This window comes from Orbicella franksi, chromosome 5 (genome assembly GCF_964199315.1).
Source record: "Orbicella franksi chromosome 5, jaOrbFran1.1, whole genome shotgun sequence".
Classification (NCBI taxonomy): domain Eukaryota; kingdom Metazoa; phylum Cnidaria; class Anthozoa; order Scleractinia; family Merulinidae; genus Orbicella; species Orbicella franksi.
The window spans coordinates 6753575-6771301 of record NC_138149.1 but is presented as its reverse complement, the minus strand read 5'-3'; the positions used below and the strand labels follow the sequence as shown (position 1 = coordinate 6771301).

At 37.2% G+C, this 17727-nt stretch overlaps 1 protein-coding gene across 1 annotated transcript; it reads left to right on the top strand.

Moving 5' to 3' along the window:
- Positions 1 to 17710, top strand: LOC145486972 (uncharacterized; the record flags this gene model as incomplete). Its single annotated transcript, XM_081465680.1, has 4 exons — positions 1 to 3089; positions 4353 to 4832; positions 12954 to 13171; positions 15001 to 17710. Coding segments are annotated over exons 1-4 (4692 nt in total), but the record flags the coding sequence as incomplete, so codon positions are not given.
- Positions 17711 to 17727: the final 17 nt, after the last annotated feature.

Sequence of the window (17727 nt, the reverse complement as noted above, 5' to 3'; positions counted from 1 at the left end):
CAATTTTTGCGGGATCTGATTTCCGCGGGATACTTATTTTGCAGGAACTATTTTTTTGCGGATCGTGGAAAACCCCCAAAATCGCAAAAATTAGAACCGAAAGAAAACTTTCAAACTTAGCATCTCACCATACAGTGTACAATTTGTAGTTGAAGAATTTTCCGTTTCACAATCTGTTGCAGTTAAAACTTTATTAATTTGTAGTTGCAGAATTCTCAACTTCCGTTGAGAAAAACTTTCGTAATAAAAGTGAGGTGGAGGATTGAGCAGTGAGTGAAGATTGAGGAGTGTGAAAAACTCAGAGATTATTCCTTTTAGAGACTCCTCTTTTAGAGACTCCCCGTTTTAGAGATTCTCCCTTTTAGAGATTCCCCCTTTTAGAGATTCCCCGTTTTAGAGATTCCTCCTTTCAGAGATTCCCCCTTTTTGGGATTCCCCCTTTTTGGGATTCCCCGTTTTAGAGATTCCCCTTTTTGGAGATTCCCCGTTTTAGAGATTACTCCTTTTAGAAATTCCCCGTTTCAGAGATTCTCCGTTTTAGAGACTCCCACTTTCAGAGATTCCCCCTTTCTGAGATTCCCCTATTTTAGAGATTCCCCTTTTTAGAGATTTCCCCTTTTAGAGATTCCCCGTTCCCCGTCACCCGTTCCCGTTCCCGTTCCCGTTCCCGTTCCCGTTCCCGTTCCCGTTCCTCTTTTTCCGATTCCTCTTTCCCGTTTTAGAAATAGCCGTTTGCAAGATCAAATGCTGACTGAGGACAAACGAGCGACGAGAAATGGCGACATCAACAATAATCTGATGAAACACTCTTTCGAGTGTTTGATATAGCTTCTTAAAGTATTAATAATTCTTGGAGAAATTCAAAGCAAAAATTCACCCAATTTTATGATAATTAGGATCACACATCCAAACCTCCCTCACGGTAGTGATTTCCTTTGTTTTCTCTTCATAAAGTATTAATGAATTTGAGAATCTGATGATGAATTCTTTTGCATCCGCTCAGGTTGTCCAAACGTCAGTCAATGTCACCACCACAAAACAGTCGTTCTCAGGACTACATTCACCCGGACGACGTTATGATTGTAGGGTATTGTTAGAAGGTTGCAGGTTGCGGCCTGCTGTCTACAGACTGTAAATATTATTCACCACGGTGACATCGACTCCGATTTGGTCGCTTTCCTAGAGTTTTGTCGTGGTTTATGCCAGCATACATTTTTGTGACACTGGCATCAAGGCAAAGGTCACAAGCAGATGAAGTAGCTTAAACGAACAACTCTTTTCCTCGTCTGTAAGAAGTGACCTATCGTGCGTACAACGTCGGAGAAAATCAACCTGCAAAACTAAGACGGGCAGACTCGCAATTCGTTCAACGGAAAAATGCACGCATCGCGGAGTTCACATATAAATTAGATTTTCCAGAAAATCACGCCACTAGCAAATCCTGGATTCATATTACAAGGCCATACGTGCACTGCTGGTGGTCTGGGTGGGTGTAAGTACAAGTATTTATGTTGGTGTGACCAGGTTGCGCGCTAATTGGCAATCTCGTTCATCGCTCGCCAGCACTTGCTAGCGACGCGTCAACTTTTCCTCAAAGGTCCTGGGAACGAGGCTGGCCACGTGCGTCCGCATTTCTGGTGACATGTACCACCCTCCCTTCAGATCTAATTGTGATTCCTTTTGTGTCAAAAATAGGAGATGTTACGTGATGAACAACAAGGAAATAAACAATAACGAAAAATGATCTTTGAGGTGTAAAGAGACTCAGTTGACAGACAAATGCCAAGAAATGGAAAAGAAATGGAATGGCGGGGTTAAGTAGAACAGCCTTTCAGGAGCAATTAAACATGCACAGAGAACGATGGACTGAACTGCAAGCAGAGATTAACGACACAAAGAACGAGACAGGCCAATTGCTCAACTTATTTGATGACCTATTCCATGTTGAGACTGCCGAGGAAAAACCAGATGACAAGGAAGACTTGGAGACAACGACAGAACAATTGATTCAATTTTCATTAGAAGATGACTTGATGAGAGCAAAACAACCCAGTCAAAAATTGACAATAAGAGAACAATTGAATGTATTTCAAGGGAAAGAAGAATTGTGGAGAAAGAAACAATTAATGGTCACTGAATTAGAAAGACACTTAAAAGCAAGCGAAAAACAATTGGAAACCACCAGTGAACAAGTCACTGAATATCAAAGATGTGCTACTGTTCTGCAAAGACACTTGACAGAATGCAGCCAAGAACTGAAAACACTGACGAAAGAACAAGTGGATGAATTTCAAGAACAAGGAGAACTGTTAAGAGAACAACAACAGTTTATAACTGAGCTGCAAAATCAGCTGTCAGCAAAAGAACAAGAAATGATAACATTAAGAGAAAAATTGAAGGAATTTCAAGGACAAGAAGAAGTATTGCAGGAGGAAAAACAATCGGTCACTGAACTGCAGATGCGGTTGGCAACGAACGTAGGAGAATTGATAACAACAAGAGAACAACTGAAAGAATTCCAAGAAAAAGAAGACCAATTGAAAGAGGAGCAACAGCGAGTCAGTGAACTACAAGGGCAGTTGACAACATACGAACAGGAACTGGAAATAATTAGACAAAAATTTCATGGACAAGAAGAAGTATTGCGAGAGGTACAAAACCGATTCAGTGAACTGCAAAATCAGTTGAGAACAAACAAAAAAATATTGGAAACAACTAGACAACAATTTAAAGGTGAACACCAACGAGTCAATGAACTGCAAAATCAGTTGAAAATAAAGGACGAAGAATTGGCAACATATAGAAAGCAACTGAATGAATTTCAAGAACAGGAAGACCTGGTACAAAACAAACAACAACAAGTCACTGAGCTGCAAGATCAGTTGAAAATAAAGGAAGACGAATTGGTAACAACTAGAATACAACTGAAAGAAGTTCAAGAACAGGAAGAACAATTGAAAGAGAAGCGAAAACAAGTCACTGAGCTGCAAGATCAGTTGAAAATAAAGGAAGACGAATTAACAACAACTAGAGAACAACTGAATAAATTTCAAGAAAGAGAAGAACAACTGAAAGAGAAGCGACAACAAGTCACTGAGCTGCAAGATCAGTTGAAAATAAAGGAAGACGAATTGGTAACAACTAGAATACAACTGAAAGAAGTTCAAGAACAGGAAGAACAATTGAAAGAGAAGCGACAGCAAGTCACTGAGCTGCAAGATCAGTTGAAAATAAAGGAAGACGAATTGGTAACAACTAGAATACAACTGAAAGAAGTTCAAGAACAGGAAGAACAATTGAAAGAGAAGCGACAACAAGTCACTGAGCTGCAAGATCAGTTGAAAATAAAGGAAGACGAATTGGTAACAACTAGAATACAACTGAAAGAAGTTCAAGAACAGGAAGAACAATTGAAAGAAAAGCGACAACAAGTCACTGAGCTGCAAGATCAGTTGAAAATAAAGGAAGACGAATTGGCAACAGCTAGAAAACAACTGAATGAAGTTCAAGAACAACAAGAACAATTGAAAGAGAAGCGACAACAACTCACTGACTTGCAAGATCAGTTAAAAATAAAGGAAGACGAATTGGCAACAACTAGAAAACAGCTGAATGAAGTTCAAAAGCAAGAAGAGCAATTAAAAGAGAAGCGACAACAGGTCACTGAGCTGCAAGATCAGTTAAAAATAAAGAAAGACGAATTGGCAACAACTAGAATACAACTGAGTGAAGTTCAAGAACAAGAAGAACAATTGAAAGAGAAGCGACAAGAAGTCACTCAGCTGCAAGATCAGTTAAAAATAAAGGAAGACGAATTAACAACAACTAGAAAACAACTGAATGAAGTTCAAGAAAGAGAAGAACAATTAAAAGAGAAGCGACAACAAGTCACTGAGCTGCAAGATCAGTTGAAAATAAAGGAAGACGAATTGGTAAAAACTAGAAAACAACTGAATGAAGTTCAAGAACAACAAGAACAATTGAAACAGAAGCGACAACAAATCACTGAGCTGCAAGATCAGTTAAAAATAAAGGAGGACGAATTGGCAACAACTAGAAAGCAACTGAATAAACTTCAAGAACAAGAACAACAATTGAAAGAGAGGCGACAACAAGTCACTGAGCAGCAAGATCAGTTAAAAATAAAGGAAGGCGAATTGGCAACAACTAGAAAGCAACTGAATAAACTTCAAGAACAAGAACAACAATTGAAAGAGATGCGACAACAAGTCACTGAGCTGCAAGATCAGTTGAAAATAAAGGAAGACAAATTAGCAACAACTAGAAAACAACTAAATGAAGTTCAAGAACAAGAAGAACAGTTGAAAGAGAAGCGACAACAAGTCACTGAGCTGCAAGATCAGTTAAAAATAAAGGAAGGCGAATTAACAACAACTAGAAAACAACTAAAAGAAGTTCAAGAACAACAAAACCCATTGAAAGAGAAGCGACAACAACTCACTGAGCTGCAAGATCAGTTAAAAATAAAGGAAGACAAATTGGCAACAACTAGAAAACAACTGAATGAAGTTCAAGAACAAAAAGAACAATTAAAAGAGAAGCGACAACAAGTCATTGAGCTGCAAGATCAGTTGAAAATAAAGGAAGACAAATTGGCAACAACTAGAAAACAACTGAATGAAGTTCAAGAAAGAGAAAAACAATTGAAAGAGAAGCGACAACAAGTCATTGAGCTGCAAGATCAGTTGAAAATAAAGGAAGACGAATTGGCAGCAACTAGAAAACAACTGAATGAAGTTCAAAAACAAGAAGAACAATTGAAAGATAAGCGACAACAAGTCACTGAGCTGCAAGATCAGTTAAAAATAAAAGAACACGAATTGGCAACAACTAGAAAACAACTGAATGGATTTCAAGAACAAGAAGAACAATTGAAAGAGAAGCGACAACGACTCACTGAGCTGCAAGATCAGTTGAAAATAAAGGAAGACGAATTGGCAACAACTAGAAAACAACTGAAAGAAGTTCAAGAACAACAAGAACAATTGAAAGAGAAGCGACAACAAGTCACTGAGTTGCAAGATCAGTTGACAATAAAACAAGACGAATTAACAACAACTAGAGAACAACTGAATGAATTTCAAGAAAAAGAAGAACAATTGAAAGAGGAGCGACAACAACTCACTGAGTTGCAAGATCAGTTAAAAATAAAGGAAGACGAATTGGTAACAACTAGAAAACAACTGAATGAAGCTCAAGAACAAGAAGAACAATTGAAAGAGAAGCAACAACAAGTCACTGAGCTGCAAGATCAGTTGAAAATAAAAGAAGACGAATTGGCGACAACTAGAAAGGAACTGAATGAATTTCAAGAACAAGAAGAACAATTGAAAGAGAAGCAACAACAAGTCACTGAGCTGCAAGATCAGTTGAAAATAAAAGAAGACGAATTGGTAACAACTAGAAAGGAACTGAATGAATTTCAAGAACAAGAAGAACAATTGAAAGACAAGCGACAACAAGTCACTGAGCTGCAAGATCAGTTAAAAATAAAGGAAGGCGAATTGGCGACAACTAGAAAACAACTGAATGAATTTCAAGATCGTGAAGACCTTTTACGAGAGAAACAACAACAAGTCATTGAACTGCAAGATCAGTTGAGAATAAATGAAAATGAGTTGACAACAACTAGAGAACAATTGAATCAACTTCGACGAAATAACAAATTTGTTGGAAAGCACCAACCAGTAGTCAGTGAATTGGAAAAACAGTTAAAAGGAAACCAAAAAGAATCGACAACCACCAGTGAGCAGATCACTGAATGTCAGAGATATGTTACTGTTTTACAAGTTTATTTGACAACATGCAGTCAAGAATTGAAAACAATGAAAGAAGAAGCGAACAAATTTGAAGAAGAGGGAGAAGAAGGAAAAAAAGAAGATGAAGAAGAAGAAGAAGAAGCAGAAGCAGAAGCAGAAGAAGCAGAAGAAGCAGAAGAAGAAGAAGAAGAAGAAGAAGAAGAAGAAGGAGAAGAAGGACTGTTAAGAGAGCAACAACAGCTTCCAATTAAACCGCAAAATCAGTTGGAAGCAAACAAACAAGAGTTGCGAATAATGAGAGAAAAATTTAATGAATTTCAAGGAAAAGAAGAACTGTTAATTAAGCAACGACAGTTGATAAATGAGCTGCGGCATAAACTGGGAGCAAGAGAACGAGAGGTTACAACAATGAGAAAAGAATTCAAGGAATTCCAAGGAAAGGAAGACCAATTGAAAGACAAACAAAAACGAGTCAATGAACTGCAAGAGCACTCGAAAACCTACGAACATCAACTGGCACTAACTAGAAAACAACTGAATGAATTTCATGAACAAGAAGAACAATTGAAAGAGAAGCGACAACAAGTCACTGAGCTGCAAGGTCAGTTGAAAATAAAGGAAGACGAATTGGCAGCAACTAGAAAGCAACTGAATGAATTTCAAGAACAACAAGAACAATTGAAAGAGAAGCAACAACAAATCACTGAGCTGCAAGATCAGTTGAAAATAAAGGAACACGAATTGCCAACAACTAGAAAGCAACTGACTGAATTTCAAGAACAAGAAGAACAATTGAAAGAGAAGCGACAACAAGTCACTGAGCTGCAAGATCAGTTGAAAATAAAAGAAGACGAATTGGCAACAACTAGAAAGCAACTAAATAAAGTTCAAGAACAAAAAGAACAATTAAAAGAGAAGCGACAACAAGTCACTGAGACGCAAGATCAATTGACAATAAAGGAAGACGAGTTAACAACAACTAGAAAACAACTGAATGAAGTTCAAGAACAAGAAGAACAATTGATAGAGAAGCGACAACAGGTCACTGAGACGCAAGATCAGTTGACAATAAAGGAAGACGAATTAACAACAACTAGAAAACAACTCAATGAAGTTCAAGAAAGAGAAGAACAATTGAAAGAGAAGCGACAACAAGTCACTGATTTGGAAAATCAGTTGAAAATAAAGGAAGACGAATTAACAACAACTAGAAAGCAACTGAATAAAGTTCAAGAACAAGAAGAACAATTGAAAGAGAAGCGACAACAAGTCAATGACTTGCAAGATCAGTTGAAAATAAAGGAAGACGAATTGGCAACAACTAGAAAACAACCGAATGAATTTCAAGAACAAGAAGAACAATTGAAAGAGAAGCGACAACAAGTCACTGAGTTGCAAGATCAGTTGAAAATAAAGGGAGACGAATTAACAACAACTAGAAAACAACTGAATGAATTTCAAGAACAAGAAGAACAATTGAAAGAGAAGCGACAACAAGTCAATGACTTGCAAGATCAGTTGAAAATAAAGGAAGACGAATTGGCAACAACAAGAATACAAGTGGGTGAATTTCAAGAACAAGAAGAACAATTGAAAGAGAAGCGACAACAAGTCACTGAGCTGCAAGATCAGTTGAAAATAAAGGAAGACGAATTGGCAACAACTAGAAAACAACCGAATGAATTTCAAGAACAACAAGAACAATTGAAAGAGAAGCGACAGCAAGTCACTGAGCTGCAAGATCAGTTGAAAATAAAGGAAGACGAATTAACAACAACTAGAAAGCAACTGAATAAAGTTCAAGAACAAGAAAAACAATTGAAAGAGAAGCGACAACAAGTCAATGACTTGCAAGATCAGTTGAAAATAAAGGAAGACGAATTGGCAACAACTAGAAAACAACCGAATGAATTTCAAGAACAAGAAGAACAATTGAAAGAGAAGCGACAACAAGTCACTGAGTTGCAAGATCAGTTGAAAATAAAGGGAGACGAATTAACAACAACTAGAAAACAACTGAATGAATTTCAAGAACAAGAAGAACAATTGAAAGAGAAGCGACAACAAGTCAATGACTTGCAAGATCAGTTGAAAATAAAGGAAGACGAATTGGCAACAACAAGAATACAAGTGGGTGAATTTCAAGAACAAGAAGAACAATTGAAAGAGAAGCGACAACAAGTCACTGAGCTGCAAGATCAGTTGAAAATAAAGGAAGACGAATTGGCAACAACTAGAAAACAACCGAATGAATTTCAAGAACAACAAGAACAATTGAAAGAGAAGCGACAGCAAGTCACTGAGCTGCAAGATCAGTTGAAAATAAAGGAAGACGAATTGGCAACAACTAGAAAACAACTGAATGAATTTCAAGAACAACAAGAACAATTGAAAGAGAAGCGACAACAAGTCACTGAGCTGCAAGATCAGTTAAAAATAAAAGAAGACGAATTGGCAACAACTAGAAAACAACTAAATGAATTTCAAGAACAAGAAGAACAATTGAAAGAGAAGCGACAACAAGTCACTGAGTTGCAAGATCAGTTGAAAATAAAGGAAGACGAATTGGCAACAACTAGAAAGCAACTGAATAAAGTTCAAGAACAAGAAGAACAATTGAAAGAGAAGCGACAACAAGTCACTGAGCTGCAAGATCAGTTGAAAATAAAGGAAGACGAATTGGCAACAACTAGAAAACAACTGAATGAATTTCAAGAACAACAAGAACAATTGAAAGAGAAGCGACAACAAGTCACTGAGCTGCAAGATCAGTTAAAAATAAAAGAACACGAATTGGCAACAAGTAGAAAACAACTGAATGAATTTCAAGAACAAGAAGAACAATTGAAAGAGAAGCGACAACAAGTCACTGAGTTGCAAGATCAGTTGAAAATAAAGGAAGACGTATTGGCAACAACTAGAAAGCAACTGAATAAAGTTCAAGAACAAGAAGAACAATTGAAAGAGAAGCGACAACAAGTCACTGAGCTGCAAGATCAGTTGAAAATAAAGGAAGACGAATTGGCAACAACTAGAAAACAACTGAATGAATTTCAAGAACAACAAGAACAATTGAAAGAGAAGCGACAACAAGTCACTGAGCTGCAAGATCAGTTGAAAATAAAGGAAGACGAATTGGCAACAAGTAGAAAACAACTGAATGAATTTCAAGAACAAGAAGAACAATTGAAAGAGAAGCCACAGCAAGTCACTGAGCTGCAAGATCAGTTGAAAATAAAGGAAGACGAATTGGCAACAACTAGAAAACAACTGAATGAATTTCAAGAACAAGAAGAACAATTGAAAGAGAAGCGACAACAAGTCACTGAGCTGCAAGATCAGTTGAAAATAAAGGAAGACGAATTGGCAACAACTAGAAAACAACTGAATGAATTTCAAGAACAACAAGAACAATTGAAAGAGAAGCGACAACAAGTCACTGAGCTGCAAGATCAGTTGAAAATAAAGGAAGACGAATTGGCAACAAGTAGAAAACAACTGAATGAATTTCAAGAACAAGAAGAACAATTGAAAGAGAAGCCACAGCAAGTCACTGAGCTGCAAGATCAGTTGAAAATAAAGGAAGACGAATTGGCAACAACTAGAAAACAACTGAATGAATTTCAAGAACAAGAAGAACAATTGAAAGAGAAGCGACAACAAGTCACTGAGCTGCAAGATCAGTTAAAAATAAAAGAACACGAATTGGCAACAACTAGAAAACAACTGAATGAATTTGAAGAACAAGAAGAACAATTGAAAGAGAAGCGACAACAAGTCACTGAGTTGCAAGATCAGTTGAAAATAAAGGAAGACGAATTGGGAACAACTAGAAAACAACTGAATGAATTTCAAGAACAACAAGAACAATTGAAAGAGAAGCGACAACAAGTCACTGAGCTGCAAGATCAGTTAAAAATAAAAGAACACGAATTGGCAACAACTAGAAAACAACTGAATGAATTTGAAGAACAAGAAGAACAATTGAAAGAGAAGCGACAACAAGTCACTGAGTTGCAAGATCAGTTGAAAATAAAGGAAGACGAATTGGCAACAACTAGAAAGCAACTGAATAAAGTTCAAGAACAAGAAGAACAATTGAAAGAGAAGCGACAACAAGTCAATGACTTGCAAGATCAATTGAAAATAAAGGGAGACGAATTGGCAACAACTACAAAACAACTGAATGAATTTCAAGCACAAGAAGACCTGTTACAAGAGAAACAACAACAAGTCACTGAGCTGCAAGATCAGGTAAAAATAAAAGAAGACGAATTAACAACAACTAGAAAACAACTGACTGAAGTTCAAGAACAAGAAGAACAATTGAAAGAGAAGCGACAACAAGTCACTGAGCTGCAAGATCTGTTGAAAATAAAGGAAGACGAATTAACAACAACTAGAATACAACTGAATGAAGTTCAAAAACAAGAAGAACAATTGAAAGAGAAGCGACAACAAGTCACTGAGCTGCAAGATCAGTTGAAAATAAAGGAAGACGAATTAACAACAACTAGAGAACAACTGAATCAATTTCAAGAACAAGACGAACAATTGAAAGAGAAGCGACAGCAAGTCACTGAGCTGCAAGATCAGTTGAAAATAAAGGAAGACGAATTGGCAACAACTAGAAAACAACTGAATGAATTTCAAGAACAACAAGAACAATTGAAAGAGAAGCGACAACAAGTCACTGAGCTGCAAGATCAGTTAAAAATAAAAGAAGACGAATTGGCAACAACTAGAAAACAACTAAATGAATTTCAAGAACAAGAAGAACAATTGAAAGAGAAGCGACAACAAGTCACTGAGTTGCAAGATCAGTTGAAAATAAAGGAAGACGAATTGGCAACAACTAGAAAGCAACTGAATAAAGTTCAAGAACAAGAAGAACAATTGAAAGAGAAGCGACAACAAGTCACTGAGCTGCAAGATCAGTTGAAAATAAAGGAAGACGAATTGGCAACAACTAGAAAACAACTGAATGAATTTCAAGAACAACAAGAACAATTGAAAGAGAAGCGACAACAAGTCACTGAGCTGCAAGATCAGTTAAAAATAAAAGAACACGAATTGGCAACAAGTAGAAAACAACTGAATGAATTTCAAGAACAAGAAGAACAATTGAAAGAGAAGCGACAACAAGTCACTGAGTTGCAAGATCAGTTGAAAATAAAGGAAGACGTATTGGCAACAACTAGAAAGCAACTGAATAAAGTTCAAGAACAAGAAGAACAATTGAAAGAGAAGCGACAACAAGTCACTGAGCTGCAAGATCAGTTGAAAATAAAGGAAGACGAATTGGCAACAACTAGAAAACAACTGAATGAATTTCAAGAACAACAAGAACAATTGAAAGAGAAGCGACAACAAGTCACTGAGCTGCAAGATCAGTTGAAAATAAAGGAAGACGAATTGGCAACAAGTAGAAAACAACTGAATGAATTTCAAGAACAAGAAGAACAATTGAAAGAGAAGCCACAGCAAGTCACTGAGCTGCAAGATCAGTTGAAAATAAAGGAAGACGAATTGGCAACAACTAGAAAACAACTGAATGAATTTCAAGAACAAGAAGAACAATTGAAAGAGAAGCGACAACAAGTCACTGAGCTGCAAGATCAGTTAAAAATAAAAGAACACGAATTGGCAACAACTAGAAAACAACTGAATGAATTTGAAGAACAAGAAGAACAATTGAAAGAGAAGCGACAACAAGTCACTGAGTTGCAAGATCAGTTGAAAATAAAGGAAGACGAATTGGGAACAACTAGAAAACAACTGAATGAATTTCAAGAACAACAAGAACAATTGAAAGAGAAGCGACAACAAGTCACTGAGCTGCAAGATCAGTTAAAAATAAAAGAACACGAATTGGCAACAACTAGAAAACAACTGAATGAATTTGAAGAACAAGAAGAACAATTGAAAGAGAAGCGACAACAAGTCACTGAGTTGCAAGATCAGTTGAAAATAAAGGAAGACGAATTGGCAACAACTAGAAAGCAACTGAATAAAGTTCAAGAACAAGAAGAACAATTGAAAGAGAAGCGACAACAAGTCAATGACTTGCAAGATCAATTGAAAATAAAGGGAGACGAATTGGCAACAACTACAAAACAACTGAATGAATTTCAAGCACAAGAAGACCTGTTACAAGAGAAACAACAACAAGTCACTGAGCTGCAAGATCAGGTAAAAATAAAAGAAGACGAATTAACAACAACTAGAAAACAACTGACTGAAGTTCAAGAACAAGAAGAACAATTGAAAGAGAAGCGACAACAAGTCACTGAGCTGCAAGATCTGTTGAAAATAAAGGAAGACGAATTAACAACAACTAGAATACAACTGAATGAAGTTCAAAAACAAGAAGAACAATTGAAAGAGAAGCGACAACAAGTCACTGAGCTGCAAGATCAGTTGAAAATAAAGGAAGACGAATTAACAACAACTAGAGAACAACTGAATCAATTTCAAGAACAAGACGAACAATTGAAAGAGAAGCGACAGCAAGTCACTGAGCTGCAAGATCAGTTAAAAATAAAAGAAGACGCATTGGCAACAAGTAGAAAACAACTGAATGAATTTCAAGAACAAGAAGAACAATTGAAAGAGAAGCGACAACAAGTCACTGAGCTGCAAGATCAGTTGAAAATAACGGAAGACGAATTGGCAACAACCAGAAAAAAACTGAAAGAATTTCAAGAACGAGAAGACCTGTTACAAGAGAAACAACAACAAGTCACTGAACTGTAAGATCAGTTGAGAATAAATGAAAAAGAGTTGACAACAACTGGAGAACAATTGAATCAACTTCGAGGAAATAACAAATTTGTGGGAAAGCACCAACCAGTAGTCAGTGAATTGGAAAAACAGTTAATAGGAAACCAAAAAGAATCGACAACCACCAGTGAGCAGATCACTGAATGTCAGAGATATGTTACTGTTTTACAAATATATTTGACAACATGCAGTCAAGAATTGAAAACAATGAAAGAAGAAGCGAACAAATTTGAAGAAGAGGGAGAAGAAGAAAAAAAAGAAGAAGATGATGAAGAAGAAGAAGAAGCAGAAGGAGAAGCAGAAGCAGAAGACGAAGAAGAAGAAGAAGAAGGAGAAGAAGAAGGACTGTTAAGAAAGCAACAACAGCTTCCAATTAAACCGCAAAATCAGTTGGAAGCAAACAAACAAGAGTTGCGAATAATAAGAGAAAAATTAAATGAATTTCAAGGAAAAGAAGAACTGTTAATTGAGCAACGACAGTTGAAAAATGAGCTGCCGCATAAACTGGGAGCAAGAGAACGAGAAGTTACAACAATGAGAAAAGAATTCAAGGAATTCCAAGGAAAGGAAGACCAATTGAAAGACAAACAAAAACGAGTCAATGAACTGCAAGAGCACTCGAAAACCTACGAACATCAACTGGCACTAACTAGAAAACAACTGAATGAATTTCATGAACAAGAAGAACAATTGAAAGAGAAGCGACAACAAGTCACTGAGCTGCAAGGTCAGTTGAAAATAAAGGAAGACGAATTGGCAGCAACTAGAAAGCAACTGAATGAATTTCAAGAACAACAAGAACAATTGAAAGAGAAGCAACAACAAATCACTGAGCTGCAAGATCAGTTGAAAATAAAGGAACACGAATTGCCAACAACTAGAAAGCAACTGACTGAATTTCAAGCACAAGAAGATCAATTGAAAGAGAAGCGACAGCAAGTCACTGAGCTGCAGGATCAGTTGAAAATAAAGGGAGACGAATTGGCAACAACTAGAAAGCAACTAAATAAAGTTCAAGAACAAAAAGAACAATTAAAAGAGAAGCGACAACAAGTCACTGAGATGCAAGATCAGTTGACAATAAAGGAAGACGAATTAACAACAACTAGAAAACAACTCAATGAAGTTCAAGAACAAGAAGAACAATTGAAAGAGAAGCGACAACAAGTCAATGACTTGCAAGATCAGTTGAAAATAAAGGAAGACGAATTGGCAACAACTAGAAAGCAACTGAATAAAGTTCAAGAACAAGAAGAACAATTGAAAGAGAAGCGACAACAAGTCACTGAGCTGCGGGATCAGTTGAAAATTAAAGAAGACGAATTGGCAACAACTAGAAAACAACCGAATGAATTTCAAGAACAAGAAGAACAATTGAAAGAGAAGCGACAACAAGTCACTGAGCTGCAAGATCAGTTAAAAATAAAAGAACACGAATTGGCAACAACTAGAAAACAACTGAATGAAGTTCAAGAACAGGAAGAACAATTGAAAGAGAAGCGACAACAAGTCACTGAGCTGCAAGATCAGTTAAAAATAAAGGAAGACGAATTGGCAACAACTAGAGAACAACTAAATGAATTTCAAGAACAAGAGGAACAATTGATAGAGAAGCGACAACAAGTCACTGAGTTGCACGATCAGTTGAAAATAAAGGAAGACGAATTGGCAACAACTAGAGAGCAACTGAATAAAGTTCAAGAACAAGAAGAACAATTAAAAGAGAAGCGACAACAAGTCACTGGGCTGCAAGATCAGTTGAAAATAAAGGAAGACGAATTAGCAACAACTAGGGAACAACTGAATGAATTTCAAGAACAAGAAGAACAATTGAAAGAGAAGCGACAACAAGTCAATGACTTGCAAGATCAGTTGAAAATAAAGGAAGACGAATTGGTAACAACTAGAATACAAGTGAGTGAAGTTCAAGAACAGGAAGAACAATTGAAAGAGAAGCGACAACAAGTCACTGAGTTGCAAGATCAGTGGAAAATAAAGGAAGACGAATTAGCAACAACTAGGAAACAACTGAATGAATTTCAAGAACAACAAGAACAATTCAAAGAGAAGCGACAACAAGTGAGTGAGCTGCAAGATCAGTTAAAAATAAAAGAAGACGAATTGGCAACAACTAGAAAACAACTAAATGAATTTCAAGAACAAGAAGAACAATTGAAAGAGAAGCGACAACAAGTCACTGAGCTGCAAGATCAGTTGAAAATAAAGGAAGACGAATTGGCAACAACTAGAAAACAACTGAATGAATTTCAAGAACGAGAAGACCTGTTACAAGAGAAACAACAACAAGTCACTGAGCTGCAAGATCAGTTGAAAATAAAGGAAGACGAATTAACAACAACTAGAAAACAACTGAATGAAGTTCAAGAACTAAAAGAACAATTGAAAGAGAAGCGACAACAAGTCAATGACTTGCAAGATCAGTTGAAAATAGGGAAGACGAATTGGTAAGAACTAAAATACAAGTGAGTGAAGTTCAAGAACAGGAAGAACAATTGAAAGAGAAGCGACAACAAGTCACTGAGTTGCAAGATCAGTGGAAAATAAAGGAAGACGAATTGGGATTAACTAGAAAACAACTGAATGAAGTTCAAGAACAAGAAGAACAATTGAAAGAGAAGAGACAACAAGTCACTGAGCTGCAAGATCTGTTGAAAATAAAGGAAGACGAATTAACAACAACTAGAGTACAACTGAATAAAGTTCAAAAACAAGAAGAACAATTGAAAGAGAAGCGACAGCAAGTCACTGAGTTGCAAGATCAGTTGACAATAAAGGAAGACGAATCAACAACAACTAGAGAACAACTGATAATTTGCAAACAAGAATTGAAGGAACTGCAGAATCAGATGATAGAAAAGGACCAAGAGTTGACAACAATAAGAAACCAACTGACAGAATTTCAAAATGAGGCCGAAGTAATCAGAGAACAACAGTTGAGTCAGTTGACAATGTTATTCGAAAAAGAGTTGATAGCACTGGAGGAAAAGTCGAAAAATTGTCAACGACAAGAAGAACTATTAGAAAAGGAGCAGCAAAGAGCTAATGAACTGCAAACTCAGTTGACAATGTGTAAAGGAGAGTTGACAACAAAAGAGGAGGAGTTATATAGGTGTCAAGAACAAGAAAGACTATCAGAAAAACAACACCAACAACAAGTCTCTGAGTTACAAGCTCGGTTGGGAAAAACTGAGCAAGATCTGTCAAGGGCGAAAGAGTTATTGATTGCGTCTCAACGAGGAGAAGAACGATTCAAAGAAGAACAACATCGAGTCACTGACCTGCAAGACCAGTTGGAAACAACCGCACAGAAATTGAGAAAAATGGAAGAAAAACTGAATAAATTTCAAGGGCAAAAGGAACGATTGAAGGACGAACAACAACGAGTAAGTAAACTGCAAGATCAGCTGAAAACAAACAAGCGAGATTTCCAAGAACAAAGCAAACGATTCAGAGAGGAACAGCAACGAGTCACTGATTTGGAAGAGACGTTAACAAGAAGAGAACGAGAACTAACCAAATTGCAAGTACAATTACAAGAAAACAACGCGGAGAAAGCATCATTACTGGAGCAGTTAAGACAAGAAGAGCAACGAGCTGCTGAACTGCAAAGTCGGGTAACAGCAAATACGAGTGAATTTCAAGAGCAAAAGAAACAGTTGACAGAGCAACAACAACGGGTCACTGAAATGCAAGATAAGTTGACAGCAAACGAGCGACAACTAGAAACAATGAGAAAGCAGTTCAATGACTTCCAAGGACAAAGTGAAAGATGCCGCAGAGAACAACAACAACGGGTCACTGAACTGCAGAGTCAGTTGAGAGGTAAAGAGCAAGAAATTACAACAATGAATGAACAATTAATTGAGTGTCGAGGACAACGGGAACAACTAAGAGAGCGTCAACAACAACAAGTCACTGCACTACAGAACCAATTGAGGACAAGGGAAAGTGAGATGAACCAGATGAGAGAACAACTGAGAGAGAACCAACAACAAGTCACTGCATCAGAGAACCAATTGAGAACACGGGAAGGAGAAATGAACCAGATGAGAGAACAACTGAATAAATCCAGAGGACAAGAAGAACGAATGAGAGAGAAGGAACAACGTATCACTGAGTTGCGAAGTCAATTAACAAGAACGGACCAAGAATTAAGAACAGTTAGAGAACAACTTAGTCAACTTCAAAGACAAGAAGAATTATCAAGGGCGCAGCAGCAACAAAGAGTCGCTGAATTGCAGAGGCAGGTAGCAATATCGGAGATGGAATTGGAAACAGTGAGAGAGCAATTGAATGAAACACGACAAGAACTGGAACGTGATGCGTGTGGATTAAGAGATAAACAACAACGAATCACTGAACTGCAGAGTCAGCTGAGAGGAAAAGAGCAAGAAATTACAACAATGAACGAACAATTAATTGAGTGTCGAGGACAACGGGAACAACTAAGAGAGCATCAACAACAACAAGTCACTGCACTACAGAACCAATTGAGGACAAGGGAAAGTGAGATGAACCAGATGAGAGAACAACTGAGAGAGAAACAACAACAAGTCACTGCATCAGAGAACCAATTGAGAACACGGGAAGGAGAAATGAACCAGATGAGAGAACAGCTGAATGAATCCAGAGGACAAGAAGAACGAATGAGAGAGAAGGAACAACGTATCACTGAGTTGCGAAGTCAATTAACAAGAACGGACCAAGAATTAAGAACAGTTAGAGAACAACTTAGTCAACTTCAAAGACAAGAAGAATTATCAAGGGCGCAGCAGCAACAAAGAGTCGCTGAATTGCAGAGGCAGGTAGCAATATCGGAGATGGAATTGGAAACAGTGAGAGAGCAATTGAATGAAACACGACAAGAACTGGAACGTGATGCGCGGGGATTAAGAGATAAACAACAACGAATCACTGAACTGCAGAATCAGCTGAGAGGAAAAGAGCAAGAAATTACAACAATGAACGAACAATTAATTGAGTGTCGAGGACAACGGGAACAACTAAGAGAGCGTCAACAACAACAAGTCACTGCACTACAGAACCAATTGAGGACAAGGGAAAGTGAGATGAACCAGATGAGAGAACAACTGAGAGAGAAACAACAAGTCACTGCATCAGAGAACCAATTGAGAACACGGGA